This window comes from Cherax quadricarinatus, chromosome 44 (genome assembly GCF_038502225.1).
Source record: "Cherax quadricarinatus isolate ZL_2023a chromosome 44, ASM3850222v1, whole genome shotgun sequence".
Lineage (NCBI taxonomy): Eukaryota > Metazoa > Arthropoda > Malacostraca > Decapoda > Parastacidae > Cherax > Cherax quadricarinatus.
This window is the reverse complement of record NC_091335.1, coordinates 20,812,740-20,838,217: the sequence shown is the minus strand read 5'-3', so window position 1 is coordinate 20,838,217 and position 25,478 is coordinate 20,812,740. Positions and strand designations below refer to the sequence as shown.

The following is a 25,478-nucleotide window of genomic DNA, read 5'->3' as shown; positions in this document are numbered from 1 at the left end:
CTGACTAATACTTTTATTAACTCCACACCTTTTCCTAATTTCCACACTCCGAATTTTCTGCATAATATTTACACCACACATTGCCCTTAAACAGGACATCTCCACTGCCTCCAACCGTCTCCTCGCTGCTGCATTTACCACCCAAGCTTCACACCCATATAAGAGTGTTAGTACTACTATCCTTTCATACATTCCCTTCTTTGCCTCCATAGATAACGTTTTTTGACTCCACATATACCTCAACGCACCACTCACCTTTTTTCCCTCATCAATTCTATGATTAACCTCATCCTTCATAAATCCATCCGCCGACACGTCAACTCCCAAGTATCTGAAAACATTCACTTCTTCCATACTCCTCCTCCCCAATTTGATATCCAATTTTTCTTTATCTAAATCATTTGACACCCTCATCACCTTACTCTTTTCTATGTTCACTTTCAACTTTCTACCTTTACACACATTCTCAAACTCATCCACTAACCTTTGCAATTTTTCTTTAGAATCTCCCATAAGCACAGTATCATCAGCAAAAAGTAACTGTGTCAATTCCCATTTTGAATTTGATTCCCCAAAATTTAATCCCACCCCTCTCCCGAACACCCTAGCATTTACTTCCTTTACAACCCCATCTATAAATATATTAAACAACCATGGTGACATTACACATCCCTGTCTAAGACCTACTTTTACCGGGAAGTAGTCTCCCTCTCTTCTACACACCCTAACCTGAGCCTCACTATCCTCATAAAAACTCTTTACAGCATTTAATAACTTACCACCTATTCCATATACTTGCAACATCTGCCACATTGCTCCTCTATCCACTCTATCATATGCCTTTTCTAAATCCATAAATGCAATAAAAACTTCCCTACCTTTATCTAAATACTGTTCACATATATGCTTCAATGTAAACACTTGATCTACACATCCCCTACCCACTCTAAAACCTCCTTGCTCATCCGCAATCCTACATTCTGTCTTACCTCTAATTCTTTCAATTATAACCCTACCGTACACTTTTCCTGGTATACTCAGTAAACTTATTCCTCTATAATTTTTACAGTCTCTTTTGTCCCCTTTCCCTTTATATAAAGGGACTATACATGCTCTCCGCCAATCCCTAGGTACCTTCCCCTCTTTCATACATTTATTAAACAAAAGTACCAACCACTCCAACACTATATCCCCCCCTGCTTTTAACATTTCTGTCATGACCCCATCAGTTCCAGCTGCTTTACCCCCTTTCATTTTACGTAATGCCTCACGTACCTCCACCACACTTACATTCTGCTCTTCTTCACTCCTAAAAGATGGTATACCTCCCTGACCAGTGCATGAAATTTTGCAACATATTATAATTATATTAAAGCAACATGCACTAAGCTCATAAAGGTCATACAGCACTTTGCAGAAGGATTATTGTATTACAGTAATAGATGAAAAAAATGTTTTCATTACCTTGCACTCAATTGTTTTGCCCTTGCCATCTGTCAGCCTTCCTTCATCAAACAACTGAAGCAATATTGTCAATACATCAGGGTGTGCTTTCTCAACTTCATCAAATAGTACAACTGCATTAGGAAATGCTTTTAACTTCTTAGTTAGTTGTCCACCCTCATCATGTCCAATATAGCCTGGAGGAGAGCCAATAAATTTGGCCACTTCATGTTTCTGTTGGTACTCTGACATATCAATTCTGATAAATGATGATTTCTTTCCTTTGTGGAGGTATTCAGCAATCTGTTTGGCCAGTTCTGTCTTACCAATACCTGATGAGCCAAGGAAAAGGAAAACTAGAGGATGCTCTTCGTCATACCAGCCATTTTCTTTGCGTCTAATTGCACCACACACTGTGGCTATTGCTCCTTCTTGGCCAATAATACGTTGTTTAATTCTTTGCTCTAGAGGAAATTTTCGCCTCTCTTCCATTTCTCTCTGTTTCTGTTTCTCCAGGTATTTTTCCGAGTGCTTCTGCATCATTTTTCTCATACCAATATCTCTTGCATAATCCTCTGGTTTAAAATTATATTCATTCACTAGCATTGGGTTAGCTCCAGCATCAAGCAAAATCTGGACGCTCTCCTGGTCATGAGCAAGGACAGCATAATGGAGAGCAGTACAGCCACGGAACATCTGGTTATGATTCAAGAGAGTGCTAAACTCTCCCTCACGTATTACTTCCACACTGATGGGTGAAGTTCGATTTTCACGAGCAACCTGTAATGGACATGTTCACTGTATTTAAAATACATATATGGAATAATCCATCATATCATATTATGATCCGTAAGTCTTTCTATGGCAATCTGAACTATACACAATGTATTGCCAATGATGAAGCTACAGAACAAAACATTTAATGTCACACTCTCCATTTCCAAAAAAAAAAAGTCTTAACTTTTATCCTTCACTTTACTCTGATGCATTCTTTTGTCAACTTCGTCAATCAACAACTATGCTATCATTAAGATGCTTTCAAAACTATACCCTTCCATAGGTCCCCAAAAATACTAACTTGAAAGATATTTGAGAAATTGTCTGGCAGATTAGGATCAGCTCCATTGCTCAGCAAAAATTTGACAGCTTGTGAACGTCCATTAATAGCTGCAGCATGAAGCGGTGTCCAGCCATAAGGGTGATGACAATTGACATCAACTCCTTTCTTCAAGTATTCCTAAAAGTAATTTTTTTTTTAGTCTAGCTCCTCCTTCGGAAAGAAAATTCCTTAAAATATTTTCCAAACATTTAAATTAAAATGCATTTAGCCTAGAGTACAGAATATTTACTCACTTCAGCCAAAGAATTGTAAATATAAAAAATTACTACAAAGAAACACTGTCACCATCATGCATTCAATCAGTGTCTTCCCAGAAACAAGCTTATGTCACAGCTCAGATGACCTTCTGCACTGCAACATCACCACCCCTCCTTCAGAGCACAAGCTTCATACTTCTCACCTCCAGGGCTCAGGTCTGGCTAAACAGTTTCTCTGAATTCCTTCATAAATGTTACTTTGCTCACACTCCAACAGCACATCAAATCATAAAAATCAATTGTCTCAACTCACTCCTACCTAACATGCTCACACAAGCCTGCTAGATGTTCAGTCCTCTAGCAATGAAGCCCTTCCTAACTCCCTCTCTCCAACCCTTCCTGGGACAACCCCTGTATTTATTGTATCATGAGAAATATATATTTCTGAGATTTATAATCTTCTTAAATTTAAATTACTAACAAAGTAGATATAATAACATACAATATAAAAATGTAACTGGACCAGCAAGCTCTATGACTAATTTAGTCAAGAACAATGACATCACTTACAACACTGAAACATGCTTAAGGTACCTGCAATAAGTAATATATGCAAGGGTGTGATAAATATATACTTTTCTAAAAGTACTGATATAATTCACCAACAATAATCAGAGAGCTTCACCTAGCATCTCACATCTGTATCATGCCTCAGCCAATTGGCAATTATTATTGCACTACGTACTGTATACGTATTTATGATTTTAGATTTTGAGACCAAAGTGGCTAGTTTATTGTGCACCCCATATCTATCCTGTGGACGGTAGTGCAAGAGCATATGGATACACAAAAGGCCCAGGAACTAGGCCCCAAAGGGTTAACAGGAATACATATGGATTTATATCTATATATCTATAGTTCACTTTTCTGTTACAAGCAAATTTAGGAAATTTCCTTAGTATATCTGGTATCTTATTTTCATTAATAAGATATCTTGATATGTCACATAGGTTATTATACTGTCTGTCTCTGTATTCCTCAATATGTGGACAATTAAGCACATAGTGTTCAAGAGAGTGACCATATGCCTGATCACATAGTTTACATTTAGTTTGATCATCATCTGTGTGTCTCCCAAACTGCCAGAAGTACTTGTAACCAAGCCTAAGCCTAGCCACTACAACATCAGTCAGTCTGTTCACATTGCACGTTGCTCCATAAACATACTTATCTACGTCCATGTTATCATAGTGGGTTATAGATCTACTCAGGCTTCTAATTGCATTCCTATAACAATCATTTTCATTATTTACTTCTCTCCTAATATTATTCCTAATGCTAGACACAGTTATACCAAAGTTATATTCTACATTCTCCTTCTGGGTACTCTTCTTGGCTAACATATCAGCTTATCATGAAGGAGTAATCCAATGTGTGATGGGATCCATAGCAACTGTACATTAATTCCTTTGTCCCTGATTTTTGAGTATCTATACCTGGCTTCTCCAATGAGCATGTTATTGGAGTCATTATATGAGTCAAGAGAAATATGATGACACAGAATCAGTAATGATGATAGAGTCAAGCTCAGTGTCATAGGTTAGCTTTAACCCCATTAGGATTGCAAACAATTCAGTTTGCAGTATAGATGCCCAGTTGTTAATTCTTATGCCTAACTCAACAAATTTATTATCGTTCTTAACTAGGGAGGTGGAACAAGAGCAGATGCAGCCCTGCCAGAAGACTCCTGTTTAGATCCATCAGTGTATATAACTTGTGATAACTTATTACTACCAGCTAGGCGAGAAATTTCTTCTTGAGCAGTTGCTTTAACAAGTGATTTAAGGAAGGGATTACTAGCAATGAGCTTCTTCGGAGGAACTTGCTGGTATGTAATATTAAATGAACACATCTTCCATGGAGGGGTGAAATGCTCTTGTTGCCTACAGTGATACAGTTCATGCAGGTTATAAAACTTAATGCAATTGCACGTTTTCACAATCCATTTAGATCTGTGTGTATTTACCTCTAGACACTTGGTAAGATTCATTGTGACAGAGTCTGGTTCATTTCTCAACATTCTAATACCGAGTACAGTGTTAATCTCAACAACCCTATCACTGATACTAGAAATACCAAGCTCCTTCCTCATATTAAGAACCTTTGTAGATTTGGGACACCCAAGAATAATTCTGAGAGCTTCATTCTGCATTAACTCCAAGGGTTGGACAGAACTTTCTCCAGCTAATATCAACATGGGAGCAGCATAATCAATTAAGGAGCTAACATAGGCTATGTACAGCATTCTCACGATTCTCACATTAGCACCATAGTTGGGGTTGTAGCCAGCAACACCTTTGAGAGCATTTAGCCTATCTCTGCATTTCTTATTTAGTTGTGGTATAGTGGATTTGTTAAAGGGTACGTCTACACCAAGATATCTGTAGTTTTAACATAGCTAATGATTTCACCCTGCAAATAGATGGGTGGGGGATGTCATTTGCTTGTTAATATCTTTGTTTTAGAGGAAGATATTATGAGGCCTAGTCGATTACAAATTGCTTGAACTTCATTAAGAATGGTGCTCATCTTCTTATGCCCTGTTGTATGTATCATGATGTCATCAGCATAGCTTATAGCTGTATGTTTAGGTGAGGCAGGTAGAGCATTTAGGAGAACATTAATCACAATATTAAATAGCATGGGACTAAGAACTCCTCCCTGTGGTGTACCTAAAGACATTTCTTTAGACTCACTTCTAAAGCCTTGATAAAGGAGAGAGGATTCTCTATTTGACAGGTATCCTATTATCCAGCAGAGTAAGCTACCACCAATATTCATATTGGCTAGTTCATGTAGTGTAACGGTTCTGTTCGCAATATCAAATGCAGATTTTAGATCATGAAAAGTGGTAAAACTAGTAGAGGTGTGTGCAGTGAGAAAGGTGGAAATACAGTTCTGCATACTTTTACCTTTCATGAACCCACAGAGGTAGGGGTAAAGTTGGTGTCTGATTCTGTAGTACAGTCTGTTAAGTATCATTCTTTCAAAGATTTTACAAAGACAACTAGTTAAGGAGATTGGTGTAAATGTATCAGGCTGTTGGGGCTTAGGGATAGGCACAATAAGACTATTGGTCCAGGAAGTAGGAAGAACGCCCTCAATGTAACTGAGATTATACAGTGCCAACAAAGGGTTATCAGGCACGTGCCTTAGAGTTCTGAGAATATCATAGGTTATACCATCCTCTCCAGGAGCAGTTGATCGACCTTTTGTTAATGCATTATCTAATTCATACTCGGTGAAGAGGCAATCACTCTCATCAGTATTTCGGCTTATAAAATTAATGTTTCAGCATTTCTTCAGAAGTACTCTCTAAATTTTTTCTAACATGAGATGGAAGGTTTTCATGCCTGGATGTTTTGGACCAGTCTTATATATTTATGGAAAGTGCAAAACCCATAACTTTTCAATTTTTTTCAAATGGGCTTTACAAAACTGCATTGTAAAGTACAGTTTCCAGACATTACACACGTCATGCGTATTTACAGGTAAACTGTTTCAATATTTAAAATGGAATTAAACTGTCAATATCATGTGCATCCAAATTATCAGAGAACTTGTAGAGTGAAAAAAGACAACTGCAGAGGAACTTTATTGAAACATTTTGCCTGTGGACAAGTTTCTTCAGCTTGCTCACAGGCAAAATGTCTCAGTCAAGTTTCTCTCTGTAACCGAGTCTTTTTCACCACTTGTCAACTTTGTGCCATTGGTCTTCAGACAACTTGCAGGTCCAACATCATTTCAGCATGTATGCCAGGCACATCAAGTTACAGGTGCTGAAGACTGCTAAGTCTATAACTTTTTTTATGCCTAGCTAAATCTTTTTTTTTTTTTTTGAAAACTGATAAAAATTTTTTTTAGCTAAATAAATTAGAGATTTCTAGGTATTTGACAAATATTTTCCTTACTCTTACACAGTGGAACCCTGAATATCAGCTGCTGCGTTTATCAGCCGAATCGTATTTAGGCCGGTTTTTGGGCGGAAATTTTGCTCTGTATTTCAGCCAGTGCCTTGCAAATTGGCCATATTATACGCATCAGCCCGCCTCCCACCAGGACGCCGCGCGCAGGTGAATCAGTCTCCTTGTGTCTCTCGGTGAATGAGCATATACTCCGCGTATTCATCCAAACATTTCCTTAAAATCCATTGGTTTTAGTTCTTGTTTATTAAGTTCGACTGTGAAATAAGCCACCATGGGCCCAAAGAAAGGTCCTAGTAATGTTCCTTTGGTAAAGAAAGTGAGAAACATGATGGAATAGTAGCATACACAGTGTTGTAAGGCATGGTGAGGCTGCAAATTCAGACAAACATGCGGCTGAAAAATTACTTCAGGAATTCAAGGGGTACACAGAAACTGAATAATTCCACCCCCAACAAGTGTTCAATTGTGACAAAACTGGCCTCTTTTGAAAGAAAATGCCAAAGAGGACCTACATCATGCAGGAGGAAAAGACATTTGCCAGGACACAAGCCTATGAAGGATAGGCTAACTCTTTTGTTCTGTGCTAATGCTAGTGGGGATTTCAAAATAAAGCCTTTACTGGTGTATCACTCTGAAAATCTCAGAGTATTCAAGAAAAAATGTCATCAAAAGTAGATTGTGTGTGATGTGGAGGGCTAACAATAAGCCATGGGTCACAAGGCAAATTTTCATTGACTGGGTCCATGGAAGTGTCCTTGGCCCTCTTCTCTTTCTCCTATACATAAATGACCTACCAAATGCTTCACAATTACTCAAACCCACACTATTTGCAGATGACACTACATACATCTTCTCCCACCCGAGCCCAGTCATGCTAGCCAATACTGTAAATACCGAATTACAGAAAATATCTACCTGGATGAGGACTAACAAACTTACACTAAACATTGACAAAACCTATTTCATTCAGTTTGGTAACAGAGCTACAGATGTCCCTCTTAACATAATGATAAATGGATCACCTATCACAAAGCTAACAGAGGGAAAATTCTTAGGAATCCACCTTGATAATAGACTCAAATTTCATACACATATACAACAAATTTCTAAGAAAATTTCCAAGACTGTAGGCATACTATCGAAGATACGGTACTATGCTCCACAGTCAGCCCTCCTGGCCCTATATCACTCTCTTATTTACCCCTATCTCACCTATGGAATTTGTGCATGGGGCTCAACAACAATTAACCATCTCAGACCACTAATTACCCAACAAAAGGCTGCAGTTAGAATGATAACAAATTCTCACTACAGGCAGCACACTCCACCAATATTCAATACACTAAACCTACTCACCATACAAAACATCCATACTTATTACTGCACCTATTACATACATAGAACACTTAACTCTGATAGTAACCTCCCCTCAAACATCTCCTTGCCAACCTCAACAGAACACATGACCATAACACAAGGCACAGATCACTCTTTGATGTTCCTCGTGTCCATCTCACACTATGCAAAAACTCAATGCACATAAAAGGCCCTAAAATCTGGAATTCATTACCTGTAAATATAAAAGAAACACTACCTGTTTATAAATTCAAGTCTCTTCTCAAAGATCACTTACTCACCCAAAACCAAATAAATACTGAATAACTGAACCTTATAAATTGTATATCTTAAATGTTTCTCACAATTATATCACATAAATGTTAAACCTAAAACCCAATCTAACTTTATTATTTTTTAAATACACTACCTAACAGAATACTCCATATGACTGAATGTACAACAATGCATGCAACCATATGACCTGTCTTTGTAATACTCACTTGTGCTTTATAGTAATCTGTTTACATTAATGTTTTATCACTGATTTCATCATTGCTTAGTTAATCTTAAGTTAATTTTAAGCCAGCCCGTAATGCTATGCATAGTATAAGTGGCTTTGGCATGCTGCTCTTATCTGTATTTTTTTGTACCTCTGTATGTGTGCTCAAATTGATAATAAATAAATAAATAAATAAATAAAGTGATTGACCTGAGTGTGAAAAAATACCTCCAGGAAAATAAACTGCCACTCAAGTACCTCCTGGTAATGGACATTGCTCCTGCTCATCCTCCAAACTTGGTAGACCAATTGTCTAGGGATTCAGTTTTATATAACTGAAATTCTTGCCTCCTAACACCACTCCTCTCATCCAGCCCATAGACCAGCAGGTCTTGTCTAACTTCAAAAAAACTCTACACAAAAGCACCCTAAGAGAGTTCTGGAGGAATCACTTCAATATCTTAACTGCATAAGCCTTATAGGTAAGGCTTGGCAGGGAGTGACTTCCAGGACTTTGAACTCTTCTTGGAGAAAATTGTGGCCAGAATGTGTCATTGAGAAGGATTTTGAAGGGTTTGAGGCTGACCCTGATGACCCTATGCCTATTGTGGAATCTATTGTGTCTTTGGGGAGGTCCATGGGGTTGGAGGTGAGTGGTGAGGATGTGGAAGAGTTGGTGGAGGACCACAGAGAAGAGTTAACCACTGAAGAGCTGCAAGACCTTCAACTGGAACAGCAACAGACCACAGCTGAGGCTTCAGAGGAAGAGGAAGAGAGAGAGAAGGAGGTGCCTTCTTCAGAGATTAAGGAGATTTGTGCATTGTGGAGTAGGGTGCAAGCTTTTGCTGAGAAATATCACCCTGACCAAGCTGAAACAAGCCCTATCTGCAACATGCTCAGTGACAAAACCCTGGCCCACTTCAGGCAAATCTTAAAGTGGCACCAGAAACAGACCTCTCTGGACATTTTTTTTTTGTGCGACAAGGGTCCAGGGACTCTCCATACACCAACAAAAGTCTTCAATACAGGTATGTAATAATGATTTAAATGTTCATTTATATGTAACTGTCATTGTTTTGTGTATGTAAAACTATAGTTAAACTTTACAAAATATATTTTTTATTATTATTTTTGGGTGTCTGGAATGGATTAATTGTATTTACATTAATTCTTACGGGAACTACTGCTTTGAATATAGGCCTTTTCGAATTTAGGCTGACCTTCTGGAGCGGATTACAGCCGATATTTGGGGTTCCACTTTAATTTAAAAGGAACCCTTTGAAAATATAACATCACACATCATAATACTCTCTTTGGAGAAAGTCTTGCCTAACTGGCCAATTATATTAATGCCCTGCTTTATTATAATACGTGTAAATTCTGTTTACTAATGTGCTGCCCATTTTGAATGAGTCACTTTAAGAGATCTTTTTCAGCCAAAACGTGAAGAGAGAATGTATTCCAATAAAAATTTCAATAAAAATATGGCAAGTAATGTGTGAAATTTAAGCTTGGAATATCATCACAGTTGAATCATAAAGAATACAAGAAGTTAATTTGTATAGATATTTAAGAAGTGCAACAATTCCTCACCTTTATCCCTTGTGGGTTAAGTGCTTGGTTTGTATTATAATAAAAACCAAACACTTGGAAAAGGCATATGACAGGGTGGATAGGGGGGCAATGTGGCAGATGTTGCAAATGTATGGAATAGAAGGTAGGTTATTGAAAGCAGTGAAAAGCTTTTACGAGGATAGTGAGGCTCAGGTTAGAGTATGTAGGAGAGAGGGAGATTATTTCCCAGTAAAAGTGGGCCTTAGAAAAGGATGTGTGATGTCACCATGGTTGTTCAATATATTTATAGATGGGGGTTGTAAGAGAAGTGAATGCTAGGGTGTTGGCAAGAGGTGTGGGGTTAAAAGATAAAGAATCTAACACAAAGTGGGAGTTAATAGTAAGTTTATTCAGGTATACACAAATACAGTTACATAGATTATCATACATAGCAGCATATGTGTAAAGAACCTAGGATAACCCAAAAAAGTCAAAGTGACTTATTTCCATTGGGATCCTTTTAATATCTTATTATTATGCTATGAAGGAGATAATATCTTATTATTATACTAAAGGATATATACTAGGAATAAGGCAAAAGGAGTTATTTAAATTAACGTGTGTTACCTGGGGGGAGTTTACCTGGGGAGAGTTCCGGGGGTCAATGCCCCCACGGCCCGGTCTGTGACCAGGCCTCCTGGTGGATCAGAGCCTGATCAACCAGGCTGTTGCTGCTGGCTGCACGCAAACCAATGTACGAGCCACAGCCAGGCTGATCAGGAACTGACTTTTTAGCTAAAAAACAATAAAAAATCATTCTCCTCCCTTTCTGTCGCTACATTCATTAGGTACCTTTTGGCTCTCTTCTTGAACTGGCTCATGCTATGACTGGCTTTGACATGTGCAGGCAGTCTGTTCCATTCCTGTATTGCTGTACAATAAAAGTTGTTTGAAGCCTGGCCACTGACTGTGGGTACTACAAAGGTGTGCTCTCTCCCCCTGGTACTATGATTGCTTTGGTTCCCAGCCTTGACAAAATTGGCAGCAAGATACAGTGGACCTCCGACTTATGATGGTCTCAACCTATGATAAAACCGACTTACGATGCTTCTAGTGCCAACCCTGTGGTAAAAAGGGTGAGAAATACTATAGAAATACTATAGTACCACAGTCAGCTGCTGTTGTACCATGGTCAGCTGCTGCTGCTGCTGTGCCACCATCAGCTGCTGCTGCACCACGGTCAGCTGTACTACTGAAAGATGTGGAAAGACTGTTGTTGGTGTGGCTTATCGAGAATAACAAGAAACAATTAACCCCAGAGGGTTAGCCACCAGGATAAATTAAGAAAGTCAGTGTGTCATCGAGGACTGTTTAACTTATTTCCATTGGGGTCTTAATCTTGTCCCCCAGGATGCGACCCACACCAGTCGACTAACACCCAGGTGAACAGGAAAAAATGCCTGGAACTAGTGCTCACACTAGTGAATTTAAGGCCAGCAAAGGTTGGTTTGAGAGATTTAAGAATCGTAGTGGCATACACAGTTTGATAAGGCCTGTTCTGCAAGAAAATGCCAAATAGGACCTACATTACTCAGGAGGAAAAGACACTCCCAGAACACAAACAGTGTCTCATCACTCATCACCACATCTTCAATAAAAGTAAGTGTCATTTATTCTTCATTTAGTACACTAGTACATGCACAATATATATTGTGCATGTATCCTTCTTTTTGTGTTTACCTGGAGTTTACCTGGAGAGAGTTCCGGGGGTCAACGCCCCCGCGGCCCAGTCTGTGACCAGGCCTCATGGTGGACCAGAGCCTGATCAACCAGGCTGTTACTGCTGGCTGCACGCAATCCAACGTACGAGCCACAGCTCGGCTGGTCAGGTACCGACTTTAGGTGCTTGTCCAGTGCCTGCTTGTAGGAAAATGTATATTTCATGTGGTAAAAAAAAAAATTCATACTTTTGGGTGTCTTGAGCGGATTAATTTGATTTCCATTATTTCTTATGGGGAAAATTAATTCGACTTACGATAATTTCGTCTTACAATATGCTCTCTGGAACGGATTAATATCTTAAGTCGGGGGTCCACTGTATTCCGGACACTGTGAGGAATTTTATAAACTTGATTTAACTTCATTTGTTTTACTCTGTCTTCAACATTCAGCATATCCAGTTGTCACAGTTGCTCTTTGCTGATGCCACTGTGCTTCTGGGAGATTCTGAAGAGAAGCTGCAGAGGTTGGTGGATGAGTTTGGTAGGGTATGTAAAAGAAGGTAATTAAAAGTGAATATAGGAAAGAGCAAGGTGATGAGGATAACAAAAAATTAGGTAACAAAAGACTGGATATCAGATTGGAAAGAGAGAGTATGGAGGAGGTGAATGTATCCAGATATTTAGAATATTTACTAGCAGATGGGTCTATGAAAGATGAGGTGAATCACAGAATTAACAAGGGGAAAAAGGTGAGTGGTGCACTGAGGAGTGGTGCACTGTGGAGACAAAGAACTTTGTCCGGAAATGAAGATGGGAATGTATGAGAGTATAGTTATATCAATGCTCTTATATGGGTGCAAAGCATGGGTGGTGAATGTTGCAACAAGGAGAAGGCTGGAGGCAGTGGAGATGTCGTGTCTGAGGGCAATGTGTGATGTGAATATAATGCAGAGAATTCGTAGTTTGGAAATTAGAAGGAAATGCAGGATTTCCAAAACTATTATTCCGAGTGCTGAGGAGGGGTGGTTGAGGTGGTTAGAACATGTAGAGAGGATGGAACAAAAGAGAATGACTTCAAGAGTGTATAACTCTGTTGTGGGGGAAGGCAGGGTAGAGGTCTGCCTAGGAAAGGTTGGAGGGAGGGGGTAAAGGAGGTTTTGTGTGCAAGGGGTTTGGACTTCCAGCAAGCATGCACTAGCATGTTAGATAGGAACAAATGGAGGCAAATGGTTTTTAGGGCTTGACTTGCTGTTGGAGTGTGAGCGGGGTAATATTTATGAAGGGATTCAGGAAAACCGGCAGGCCGAACTTGAGTCCTGGAGATGGGAAGTGCAGTGCCTGCACTCTGAAGGAGGGGTGTTAATGTTGCAGTTTCATAACTGTAGTGTAAGTGCACCTCTGGCAAGACAGTGATGGAGTGAATGATGGCAAATTTTTTTGTCTTTTTTGGGCCACCCTACCTTGGTGGGAAATGGCTGATGTGTTAATAAAACAAAAAACAAAAATAAAAAAAATAATAATCCTCACCTTCATTCGCTCAATGTTGCCCACCATCGCAGCCAGAAGAAATTCTCTTTCATTTACTTTCCGTTCCCTGTTCATGTCCCAGCAAGCAGCCACCATTACTGCTAAGGAAACTGGTGCAGATCCATCTATTCCTGCATTCTTCCATTTAAACTTTTTCCTATTTATTTCTCCCAGAACTTTTAAAAAATTAATGAAATATTGAGATCCTAAACAACATGTTCTTAGAGTGAATGAATTAGTTGTAATGTCACTAGCAAAGGAGGAGAATATGGTCCTTTTAAGATAGACTTCCTTATAACACCAAGGTAACCTTTTTATGTTTAGGTTGGTTAGTCTTTGTACATGACTGTGATGGAAACTTAAAATTCTGGTGACACTTGCTATTTTTTCTAAAAACATGGTGTCAAGTGTTCTCAGAGAAGACTTCCTTTTTATATGGTACAGTATGCTTCAAGATTTTTCCTTCCTCCTGAAAGCAGATGAAAATAAGACATAAAATTAAATCAAATCTGCAAAATTGTCAACAACTTGTGTACAGAGTAACTTGCCTTAAATTTTGATAATGTTGGGAAACAAAATCAGCTTGATACTAAATGAATATTATTTTGCAGTAACCACTGTATGTAGCCAGATATCATCACCTATATAGCTGCAGAAGACTGGATTAAATTATTTAACCATGTAACAGCTAGCCTTTAAAGCTAATGAATCCCTAATTATTACAACCTTAACCACACAATACCCAATAAGCAGTTTAGCCTCAGTTTAAGTCTGTTTTATAAAAATAAAAATTATATACATGTATATGTATACTGTATTATTATTATTATTATTATTATTATTATTATTATTATTATTATTATTATTATTATTATTATTATAAACAACAAAACTTTAGGGAAATTTCTTTCTGTATACTAGTACAATATAATACAGTGGTACCTTGGGATATGAACAGCTTAAAACTCGAACAATTATGTAAGTGCTTTTGTAAGTGTATTTTTGAGTTTCTGAAACGGATTAATCTAATTTACATTATTCCTTATGGGAACAAATTTGTTCCGTATTGGCACCTGAACAGCCTTCTGTAACGAATTAAGCTTGTATCCCAAGGTACCACTGTACTGCTCTACTAGTCAATGTGTGTTAATTTCTGTTGTACTGTACTTCATTTAACAATTTTTAAAATAAAATGTAATACAATACTGGCTTTTACCAATGGAGTTGGTTGAACTTTTCATTTGTATACTAGACTTGATTTGCATCATCTGTTTTTGTATTATTGTTAATAATTATTTGCATTAGCTGTTTTCTTATATTTAATATTTATTTCTACTATTTTTATTAGCTGTTCTTACATGTGAACTAAGGAAAAAAAATGGTGTCAATGGGATACTGGAATTTTTTTTTTTTTTTTTTTGCAAATAGTGGTCGAAGACTGCAACAAATTAAAAAAGGATGTAAGTGCTACAACCAATGGCGATGAAAAAAATTAACTGATGAACATTTAAAAGAAGATGGAGCACCATTAATATAACTCTGTTCCTGTAACCACAAATAGATAATTACCAAGAGAGTAACTTAACTGTTAATGATGAGCTCGTAAAAATATCTACTTGAATTAAACAAAACAGTAAATAATACACCCACTGAAAGATATGATGAGGGGAAAAAGTCTTATGTATACACTTTGACAGAAAATTAAAATTAAGCACTCACATCAATCACAAATAGGAAAATTTCTAAAACAGTAAGCATCCTTTCTAAACATGTTGCTATGTTCTGTACCTCCAATAACATTACTCACTCTATGCTACTCTCTGAGTTATCCTTACCTCACTTATAATGTTGTTAATGGGGATCTACAACAGCAAATCATCTAAAACACAAAACTCAAGAAAACTCTTGATATTCAATGATTCCAAGGACACAGCTAAATATGCAGTATGTATGATAAAATGATAATTAAAATGAATTATAAAAACAAGAATGAAGGAACATTGCACAAGGCCTAGTTACCCATACTAGGCAAGTCTAATTCACACTCACTCATGGTATAAACCTTGTTAATAAATACCGACAAGTTGGTTTAGAAAGACACATAAGCAAACACTATAACATATTTATTAGAAAACGTTTCGGTCCTGGGACCTTGATGACTTCAGAAGTGATCAAGGTCCCAGGACCGAAACGTTTTCTAATAAATATGTTATAGTGTTTGCTTACGTGTCTTTCTAAACCACACTCACTCATATACCTGTCCAACCTACATTTTAAGCTGCCCATTGACTCTACAAGGAAGTTTGTTCCAGTCATCTACAACTCTTCTGCCAAACCAGTACTCCCCTATATCATTTCTAAATCTAAATTTGTCCAGCTCAAACCCACTGCTGCGAGTCTTTAATTCTACACCTGTCCAGAGTGCAAATTCAATGCCTTCAGCGTATCTTCATAACAAAGGTTTCTGATACAGGGAATCAACTTCATCATCCTTCTCTGTACATTTTCCAACACATTTATGTCGTCTGTAATACTTCGACCATAAATGAGGATATAACCTATGATATACCTACAATTAATCAAAAGAATTATTTTTTACCGAGTTCCCTATTGTATCTCATTTACATATATAGTGTAACTGGTACGGTGATACCGATAAGTTGTAGTTAAAAGATATAATGTTTCTGACCAAGATAATAATACTAAGGGAACGATTCCTTAGTAAATGTCATTATCAGTGGATGCCTCTTGAATCTATATTGGAACATGCGTATACTTAATATCCATAGGGTTTATTCGTAGGTTCCTTGCTTATAATAATTTCCTTTACATGCCTTATCGTTCACGATAAGAGCAGTCTGTTTATTGATGTCTTCTGGTCCCGATGACTGCACAGGTTTTATGCAGCTGTTGTTATTGCATCACCATGTTAGCTGGTAGTGTTGATGGTTTATAGGACCACCATAACTGACGCCGTACTGACCACTGCTTCTTGCTTGCTTGGTTGGCTCATTCAGTTTGAAGCCTATCGACTAAACAAATAAGTAAGTAAGCTTATTTAGGTAAAGGTATACAAAAGTACAATTGTCATACATAGTGCAAATCACATAGGATAACTCGGAAAACTCAAACAGTGACTTACTTTCAATGAAAATTTCAAGGACCCCAGTGAAATTAAGTCACCATGTCTGATTTTGGGGGTTATCCTAGGTAATTTGCACTATGTATGATAATTGCACTTGTGTGTACCTGTGCCTAAATAAACTTACTTAAGCCTCCACTTCACATGTACACCACTAGTCCAGGATACACACCTCTCGGTGTATTTAACCTTACTTCCCGGTTTTCGGGAAAGAAATGTTGCCAGAACTGGGCGGGAATTGAGAGAGTTCATTGGCCTCCTCATCTCACATAGTAAGTGCCCATGGTTTGATTCCCGGCACAAGTAAAACTTTGGGCATGTTTCCTTACACTAACTGTCCCTGTGTTAGTCGACTGTCATGGGTCACATATGTGAGTGGCTTGGTAGACAACGCTCTCGCCTCACCGAATGTCCGTGGTTCAGTCCCCGGGCCGGGTGGAAACATTGGACATGTTTCCCTACACCTTCTGCCCCTGTTCACCTAACAGTAAGTAGGTGCCTGGGTGTTATTCGACTGGTGTGGGTCGCATCCTGGAGAGCGAAGCGTTGCCACAATAAAATGTCACACCAGTATCTGACAAACCGGGCTGTGGTTCGTACGTCAGCTTGCGTGCGGCCAGCAGTAACAGCCTGGTTGATCAGACCCTGATCCACCATGAGGCCTGGTCTCAGACCGGGCCGCAGAGGCGTTGACCCCCGAAACCCTCTCCAGGTAAACTCCAGGTAGTTGTACTGGTGTCCTTTTACTTTACATTTTGAAATCATTCTGGTGCCGAACAGGACTGGTGATAATGATGATGATGTTGACAGTCTGGCTAATGGGGTACGCGGACATACTGGGCAGTTCATTGGGGTCTGTAATCGTAAAAAGGTTAAGAATCCCTGATTTGTATGTTACATGAAAGGGTTGTCTGCCGTCGAGGCAGGAGCTGCAGTGTGTATATAGTTGCTGAACAAGGCACACACCATGTGGGTGTTTCAGGTATCAGGTGTTGTATCTTGGCTGCCAGATTTTATACCACGATGAGCAGAAATAAGTCCTGAATGATACAGCCTCGGGGCAGCGTTTTCTGATAGGGTATTTGTTGGCATTATGATCATGGTTGACCTCCTCCCCTCAAGGGAGGCTTCTTGATGCCGGTAAGGTGGGCTCTTGATCGAAAGAATTGGACATGTGCTCCCCTTCCTTTGAACCTGATGGTCTCCCATTTCCCCCAAGGCGCTATATGATCCAAATGGATTCAGCAATTCTCAGGAATGATGTAGTAATAATAAGCATGGTAGAGTTGTGCTCGGCTCCTGTGTGTAGGGAGTGAGGTATCTTGGGCAGCATAGGTTCTAAATGTGTGTGTGTGTGTGTGTGTGTGTGTGTGTGTGTGTGTGTGTGTGTGTGTTAGTTAGTTACCATTTTGTCCTGTGTGTGTGTGTGTGTGTGTGGGAAACCCCTCAGGAGAGGTTCCATGATGCTGGTGAGGGGCTCTTGATCTAAGGAATTGTACCTGTGCTCCAATTCCTAGAATAAGCCTGAATGCCTTCCATTCTAAAATATTTCTTTCCGGCCATGAGATACAAGGGCTGGAAAAAAAAATATTTTAGAATCGGCAATTATCAAACATGATAAACATTCATTATATAATAATAGTTTTAGATTATTCAACCTCGATTTGTTTATAATTGAGGCCATCGTGAATAACCTGAAGCCAAATTTCTATACGAAATCTTTGGATTGTCACAAATGTTGTAGTTCCACACCAAGGAATTAGGGCGTGTTTTCCTCCTCAGCGAGTATAATTGAGTACAACTTAATGAGTACACATCAGTCAAATAATAAACCAAATTTTTCTAGTTTATTTAAAAACCAAACTCTTTATTAAATTCATTTTCACATAATATATTCATGCTGTACGAGCCCCACGGATTTAGCTCTTCCCCTAAATACATTACTCAGTACTAAAGTAATTACCATCATTATTATTGTTTTTGCTGTGATTATGATACTCTTTGTTCCCTTCGATGGATATGGGGTATGGGGTACACAGTAAACTAGCCACTTCGGCGGCAAAATCAAAATCTAATCTTCGAGGTATGCGATTTGATATCTGTGAAGGGCTTTTGATCTAGGGAACTGGAGATATCATCTGCTTCCTTGGATCAAACCTGATTGCCTCCATTTCCTTATTACCAGGGCGCTGTTTGACCCCTGTAAGTTTATTATTATTGATAATATGCCAAGTGGGCGGCGCCCACTAAGAGACCCCGCCCACCTGTAATATCATTGATTACTGCACCTCTTCTCTGGTTCGAGTATATAAATCTCCATCTTCATACTTTTGCTTCAGAGCCATCAAGGCTGAGGGACTGATCACCTCAAATAACCACCGTTTCCGGTATTTATTTTTTGGCAATGGATTGAAAAAGGCACTAGTTGGCGAAGCATATCTATCAGTGAAGATTCAAAAGTGTTACACATGTGTTTTATTCATCAGGTATAATACCTGTCGCAGCCTGGTAGCGAAACTCACGACTTCTATCTCGAAGGTCACAGGATAAATCCACAGGATATCAAACCTACAGCGTTTCATTTACACCAACTACACAAATAATAAAAAAAAAAGAATTATAACTATCGTATCCAATCCGAGCTTATATGGTCTACGTTGTACAAGTTCCAATTGCAAATTAGCGTCCACGTTTGTTTCACAGGTTAAGTTGTGACGATCGTCCACTTTGTGATGACGACTCCAGTCGGGTTGACAGAGAAGTTGACCTGGTGGTCAGGGAGGACGGTGCCATATTCAGTATTACTGTACAGGTCCACCACCTCATAACCGCTGGGAAAGTTCAGGCCCAGTGACGCTGGGTTCACCGCCACCTTAAATAGAAGTGATTAGAGACACACTTGTTTTATTTATTAATGACCATTATAATCGTTAGTGAAAAAATAGTGATATCACTTGTTTACTGTGATCGTATTGCATGATTATCTATATGATGAGATAATTTATATTGCACGAAATGACTGTAGTGTCTTGAATACTAATTAAGACTTATTGTTACCTTTATAATCCCTTTTTGTGTGAGCTACCACTCACATGATGAGCACAAAGTGCACAATAAACTAATGTGTGAATTACATGTAAGTTATTTCTGCCACGTTTATGTTATTTTTTATTGCACTGACCGATATGGGGGTGCCGTCCGTGCGCTGGCTGAGCACAGCCATGGCGTAAGAATAGTTGTCTTGCTGCACCGGCGTGATGGGACGAATCCAGATCTCGATACTATTTGACTGAAGAACCAAGAAGAATTTGTCATTGGCCTTTCGTGGTATATGTGATTGTTGGTGAAGATTCAAACAATGTCCACAGACATATGTATATGACTGTTTGTGCAAAACTGAGTATGGTAACTTATTTGATACCCCTGAAAGAGGACCTTCAAGAGATTGCCTGATATTTTTTTCTTTTTCCTAATTTTCGATTTTATTTTACTCATAACTCGAGAACGCCTCATGTAATGGGCTTAAAATTTTCAACATGTGGGGGTTTCAATTTGCCATTTTTTGTCAGTCTTTTCAAAATATTTTTTTAAAGGATTTTGGAGAAATTTAAACAGAACGTAAATGACAAAAGTGGAAAAATCAAAATTTCTGTTTTTATATTTTTTTTTTTTTAAGTTTGATGAGGGAAGACTTTCCTATTTTTGGAAAATTTTCAACATTTTCGTTAACTTTCTCACAAAAGTTCGTATGTTACTCGAGAACTCCTTATGTAGTCGGGTTCGAATTATCAGCGTTGGTTTAATGTATTTTGGGTGTCTTATGCACAATCTCACAGCCCATTCCCAAATAAGGTTTCCTTTTGCGTGCACTGAGGTAGAGGAGACTGAGCTTACTGAATACAGGGATACCTTTCTTTGATAGCGCAGTGACCAAAATACATCTAGTTTCCATTGGGGTTCTTTCCCAGGATGAATCTCGCAATAGCAGACTACCTCCTAGATACCTACAGTGTTTCCAGCGAGTTGAACATTGGTATCAGCTGAAAAGAGACTTACCCAGACGCCTTGGCTCACCTTAAAGTTAAACTCTAGTCTTTTTAGTTGTAATCCCTGTACGTAACTGAAGATGAAATTAAGACATGTGCAACACCTGGGTATCTTTATTGTAAACATCTACAATAAAGATATCCAGATGTTTCACATGTGTCTTAATTTCATCTTGTCGGTATTGTATACCATTCTTGTACTGTACGTAACTATTGAAATGCAGGTCACTTCTCACGCTCAACTATTCTCTCTCAGTTATTTGTCTAATATTAAGGCTACTCGGTGTTCTCTAAGGATGTGCTACTGAACAGGTCAGTCCACTCGTCTACAACTGTACTGGGAAAGTATGCATCGCTTTTCCTATATGGTTTCTAAATCTCAGTTTGTATAATTTGACTTTATTGCAAGTTTATAACTTTATATATAGTATTTCCTTCATAAATTTATATGACCTATGTGTACATTTCAGTCGTATCTTCCCTGATTTTACGTCATTTTGTGAGAGTATAGTTTAAGTGTTATTTATTTATCTTCGTGGAAAATATTCCTGATTCAGGTGATTAAATTTAATATCCTTTATAACAATAATGGCAACACCTAGTTACCTTCATTTTGAGGACGTTTAGCAACAAGTGACTTAATAAGTTCAGTACGTAACGTTAAATGAGGACAGTACTAGACGATGCAATCAGTCCTTCAGCCGTAACACTGATGACACTATGAAACTGAAGACAGTAAAGTGATCATTCACTAAGTCTTGAAGATGTTCACCATCTTAGCCAGATTCATGAAGACTAAGACAGTGAACTCTTTCTTCAGTGTTGAGGGACTGATTACGTCAGAATTTACTGTCTTCAAATATTATGCTCTGTGCTGAATTAATAATGCCTCTGGCTGGCTAAAGGTGTTCAAAATAAATATATGCGGGTGTTGCACATGTGTCTAATTCATCATTAATATCCTTTCAAGAGTATTAAAAGTCTACGGTACCCCGTTGCCTGGTGGCTAAAGCTCTCGCTTCACATGGTGTGTGTCCGAGTTCGATTCCCGGCGAGGGTAGAAACATTGAACGTGTTTCTTTACACCGGTTGTTCACCCATCAGTAAAATGGGTACCTGGGAGTTAGTCGACTGGTGTGGGTCGCATCCTGGGACAAAACTGAACTAATTTGCCAGAAATACTCTGCATAACAAGCGACATTCTATATAGTAGTATGTCACTGATGTCAGCTAGGACTGTATACCTTGTACATGTACTTGTAGTAAATGAAGATATTATTATTATTATTATTATTATTATTATTATTATTATTATTATTATTATTATTATATTACTCTTGAACTACATAAATGATTCTTCTTGGCATAAAGTAAAATATTGACTGTATTACGAACACTTATACACTGTTACGTTGGTCTTAAGTTACTACTGACCAAAACACTGTTCTTGCGTCATTATGACTGACCAAACACCACACAAGTTGTGAAGATAAGACACACTGCAGAACAGTTTTAGTTGAGAGGAATATCAGCCTGTGGTGAGACTTTAATTAACTGCCACTGGTTGAGATGTAACAATGTCAGTTCGTAATTTATGTTATTTCCCGGCAATGGTGGTGGTAAACTATTAGGAAAAACAGAGCGAAACATTGCCCCAAATAAAAGCTTATTCAGCAGCGTGTCTTTTTTTCGTCTATTGTCAGTAGTGTAACATTTAGTTCACATTATAAATGAATAGAACGTGTGTCTTACTTGGAGAGGATTAGTATAAAATGCGGATATGATGGATAAATACACAAAATGTAGTGAACATTAAAATGGTATAAAATACCGACAGGTTGTTAGGTAAGACACATATGCAACAGTTAGGTATCTTTATTGTGAAACGTTTCGCCTACACAGTAGGCTTCTTCAGTCAAGTACAGAAAAGTTGATAGAAGCAGAAGATACTTGAAGACGATGTAATCGGTCCATCACCCTTAAAGTTTTGAGGTGGTCAGTCCCTCAGTCTGGAGAAGAGCATTGTTCCATAGTATGAAACAATATGGAGTATATTGTTTCATACTATGGAACAATGCTCTTCTCCAGACTGAGGGACTGACCACCTCAAAACTTTAAGGGTGATGGACTGATTACATCGTCTTCAAGTATCTTCTGCTTCTATCAACTTTTCTGTACTTGACTGAAGAAGCCTACTGTGTAGGCGAAACGTTTCATAATAAAGATACCTAACTGTTGCATATGTGTCTTACCACAAAATGTAGTGTTACTGCGATCCTTTGGTAACAACGTTTCGCCCATACAGTGAGCTTTATATCTGTTTGAGGTATGTTAAACCCCATTATGTGGGCGAAACCTCATCAATAAAGGATCGCATGAGACTACATTTGTTTCATCCAGAGTCTTACTTATAAACACTTGGATCCTACGAAGGCGTTGTTGAAGCCTCTTCACAGGTATGGAAATACTGTCTTACCTTCTGCACCCTGGTTCCCTGTATACCCAGTTCGTCCTGATTGACATCGATGAGCGCCTGATTCTGGAGGATGGCCTTGAACTCTGAGTGCATGGTCCTCAGGTCCACTGACATGAGAAGCGGCGAGGCCATGATCGCCCACATAGCCATCTGTGCCTTGGACTGCTCGTAGCTCAGGCCGAAGTTCCCGATGATCAGCTGTGGAAGATCTTTAGATGTTTAACTGTCGTATATTATTATATGGCTAACGTTGGAGTATGTTTAGTTGAATAGTTGCACAATACTTTCAGATTTAGGTTAAGGGAAGGGAAAGAATGTGCTTTTTGTTCTACCACATCATTGACGTTTACTGTACCTTATACCCAAATAACCCGCACATAGAAGAGAGGAGCTTACGACGACGTTTCGGTCCGACTTGGACCATTTACAAAGTCACACTGTATCTTATTTCTGTTCATTTCAAAGTTTCAGGTCACCTCTGCATATTATAACGTGTACAAGAATCCGAAATAAATACAAATTTATTGTAAATGCAATTCCCTAAGAGTGAGCATTCCTAATGTTCGGGGTATTATTATTATTATTATTATTATTATTATTATTATTATTATTATTATTATTATTCAATTTATACCGCCTATGCGTCTAGTTTGTTTTGTTTTTCATCCCTTCGTGGGGGATTCCTTGATGCTGGTTAGTGGATCTTGATCCAGGGAATGGGAGTCAATCTTCTATTTTTTGGGTCATATCTGATTGCCTTCCATTCTCTAGGAGCTGTATGAACCGTACGGATGTAGCGTTTCCTTGGGAATGCAATAATATTAATGTTGTTTCGCATATTCTGGTCGTTCCAGTGACACCTACCATATCGGGGTCGTTCCAGTGTCCCGGTCCAGCGTTAGGGACAATGTCGTCCTGGTTGTCGCCGTAGTAATTGATGATAGAGGAGACGGAGTCCCATGAGTCATCGATGTCGTCGAAGTTCCTCCATAAGTTACAAGTCTCAATGATCGCCGTCCAGTTTGGCTGTGTGGGAGTGAACGTTTAGACGCCAAACACCTGAGAACAAGGCTCACACGGCTCAAGCCGTTGTATCCCCTAAATACCAACATCATATCGTGGGCTTTATAATTTAACCCTTGGCTGCCCTGATACTAATGAATGGCTCTAAAGCCAAGGGATTTGGACCATCCTTCCCTTTAGCTCAAGACTCATTACCTCCAATTTTCCTGGAGCTATATAACCCCATATGAATTTAGCGCTTCCGCGTGTTTATAGTATTAGGCGCGTGTGTTTGAGAGAGGTAAAGGGTTGGTGAGTGTCAGAGAGAGGTACATAAGTGAATGGGTGTTTGCGAAGGTACATGGGTATGTAAGGGCATTTGACGGGTACAGGGATCTAAAAAAGTGTTTGACAGAGGTAAATGGGTGTGTGAGAGTGATTGAGAGAGATATGATAGTCTCTGAAAGAGGTCCAGGGACAGGTAACTATTTGAGACACAAAGCTCACGAGAGTGCAGGTCTCACCACCATGCCTGAAGCCAGCTGGTAGTCTGGCCAAGAGCAGGAGTACACCATGGGTCGACCAGTATTGTTGAGGAAGGCACCAAACTCAGGGTAACCTGTCACAAACCAACAACAATAGTTATTCTCAGTCTCGTAACTGAGTTATTAAACGAATAGCTAAAATATAAATTATGTAAGTTGATAAACAGATCGGTCTAACTTAAATAAAAAATGCTTAGATATATAATGTTCTGTTTATTTTGTTTATTTATTATTATTATTATTATTCGTTAAAATTTTTGATGGGTCATTATCTATCTCTAAGTCTTTTACCATTAATTTTTATCTCATCCAAAGGGCCAGCACTTTTGTCCCTACCCATGTCATTAAATCATCTACTCCCACCCCTACCTATGTCCCAAAGGTGCTGTACCTATGTCCATGTCTTTGGGGTCTGTGTAGCAGCCGTCTAACTTGACATAATCGACTCCCCACTCAGCAAAGGTGTTGGCATCGGTCTCCAGGTGGCCCTCGATGCCTGGGTACCCGGCGCAGGTGTGAGTACCAAAGTCCTCGTAGATGCCAAACCTAAGTCCCCGCTCGTGCATCTGAAAGATTGAGACTTATTTGGGAAAAGAATGCGGGAAAAAGAAAGAATCTTGCCTGATGTAATATGATCAGCAAACCATCTTGCATGATGGAATATGGCCTAGAAACCAGGAATATGGCCTGGAAACTATTGCTCATGGTGGAACATGGCCAGGAAACTACCCTGTATAATGGAATATGTCCAGAAAGCCATCCTGCATGATAGAATATGGTCAGGAAACTATCCTGCATGATGTAATGTGACCAGAAAGTCATCCTGAATGATGGCCTATGGCCAGGAAACTGCAGTGTATGTTGTGTTAAGTAAATCTAATT

At 38.8% G+C, this 25,478-nt stretch overlaps 2 protein-coding genes across 3 annotated transcripts; both read right to left on the bottom strand.

Annotated features, from left to right (window-relative positions):
• Positions 1–1,464: 1,464 nt before the first annotated feature.
• LOC128697415 (mitochondrial disaggregase) lies at positions 1,465–17,850 on the bottom strand (the record flags this gene model as incomplete). 2 transcript variants are annotated; one of them, XM_070094192.1, is given in 4 exon segments in its annotated part: positions 1,465–2,223; positions 2,522–2,680; positions 13,386–13,854; positions 16,162–17,850. In XM_070094192.1, coding segments are annotated over 3 exon segments (1,317 nt in total), but the record flags the coding sequence as incomplete, so codon positions are not given.
• Positions 17,851–18,360: 510 nt separating this feature from the next.
• Positions 18,361–25,162, bottom strand: LOC128697416 (alpha-N-acetylgalactosaminidase; the record flags this gene model as incomplete). The annotated part of the gene is given in 6 exon segments (XM_053789040.2): positions 18,361–19,399; positions 19,709–19,816; positions 23,050–23,247; positions 23,914–24,075; positions 24,576–24,670; positions 24,988–25,162. Coding segments are annotated over 6 exon segments (906 nt in total), but the record flags the coding sequence as incomplete, so codon positions are not given.
• Between the last annotated feature and the right edge of the window lie 316 nt (positions 25,163–25,478).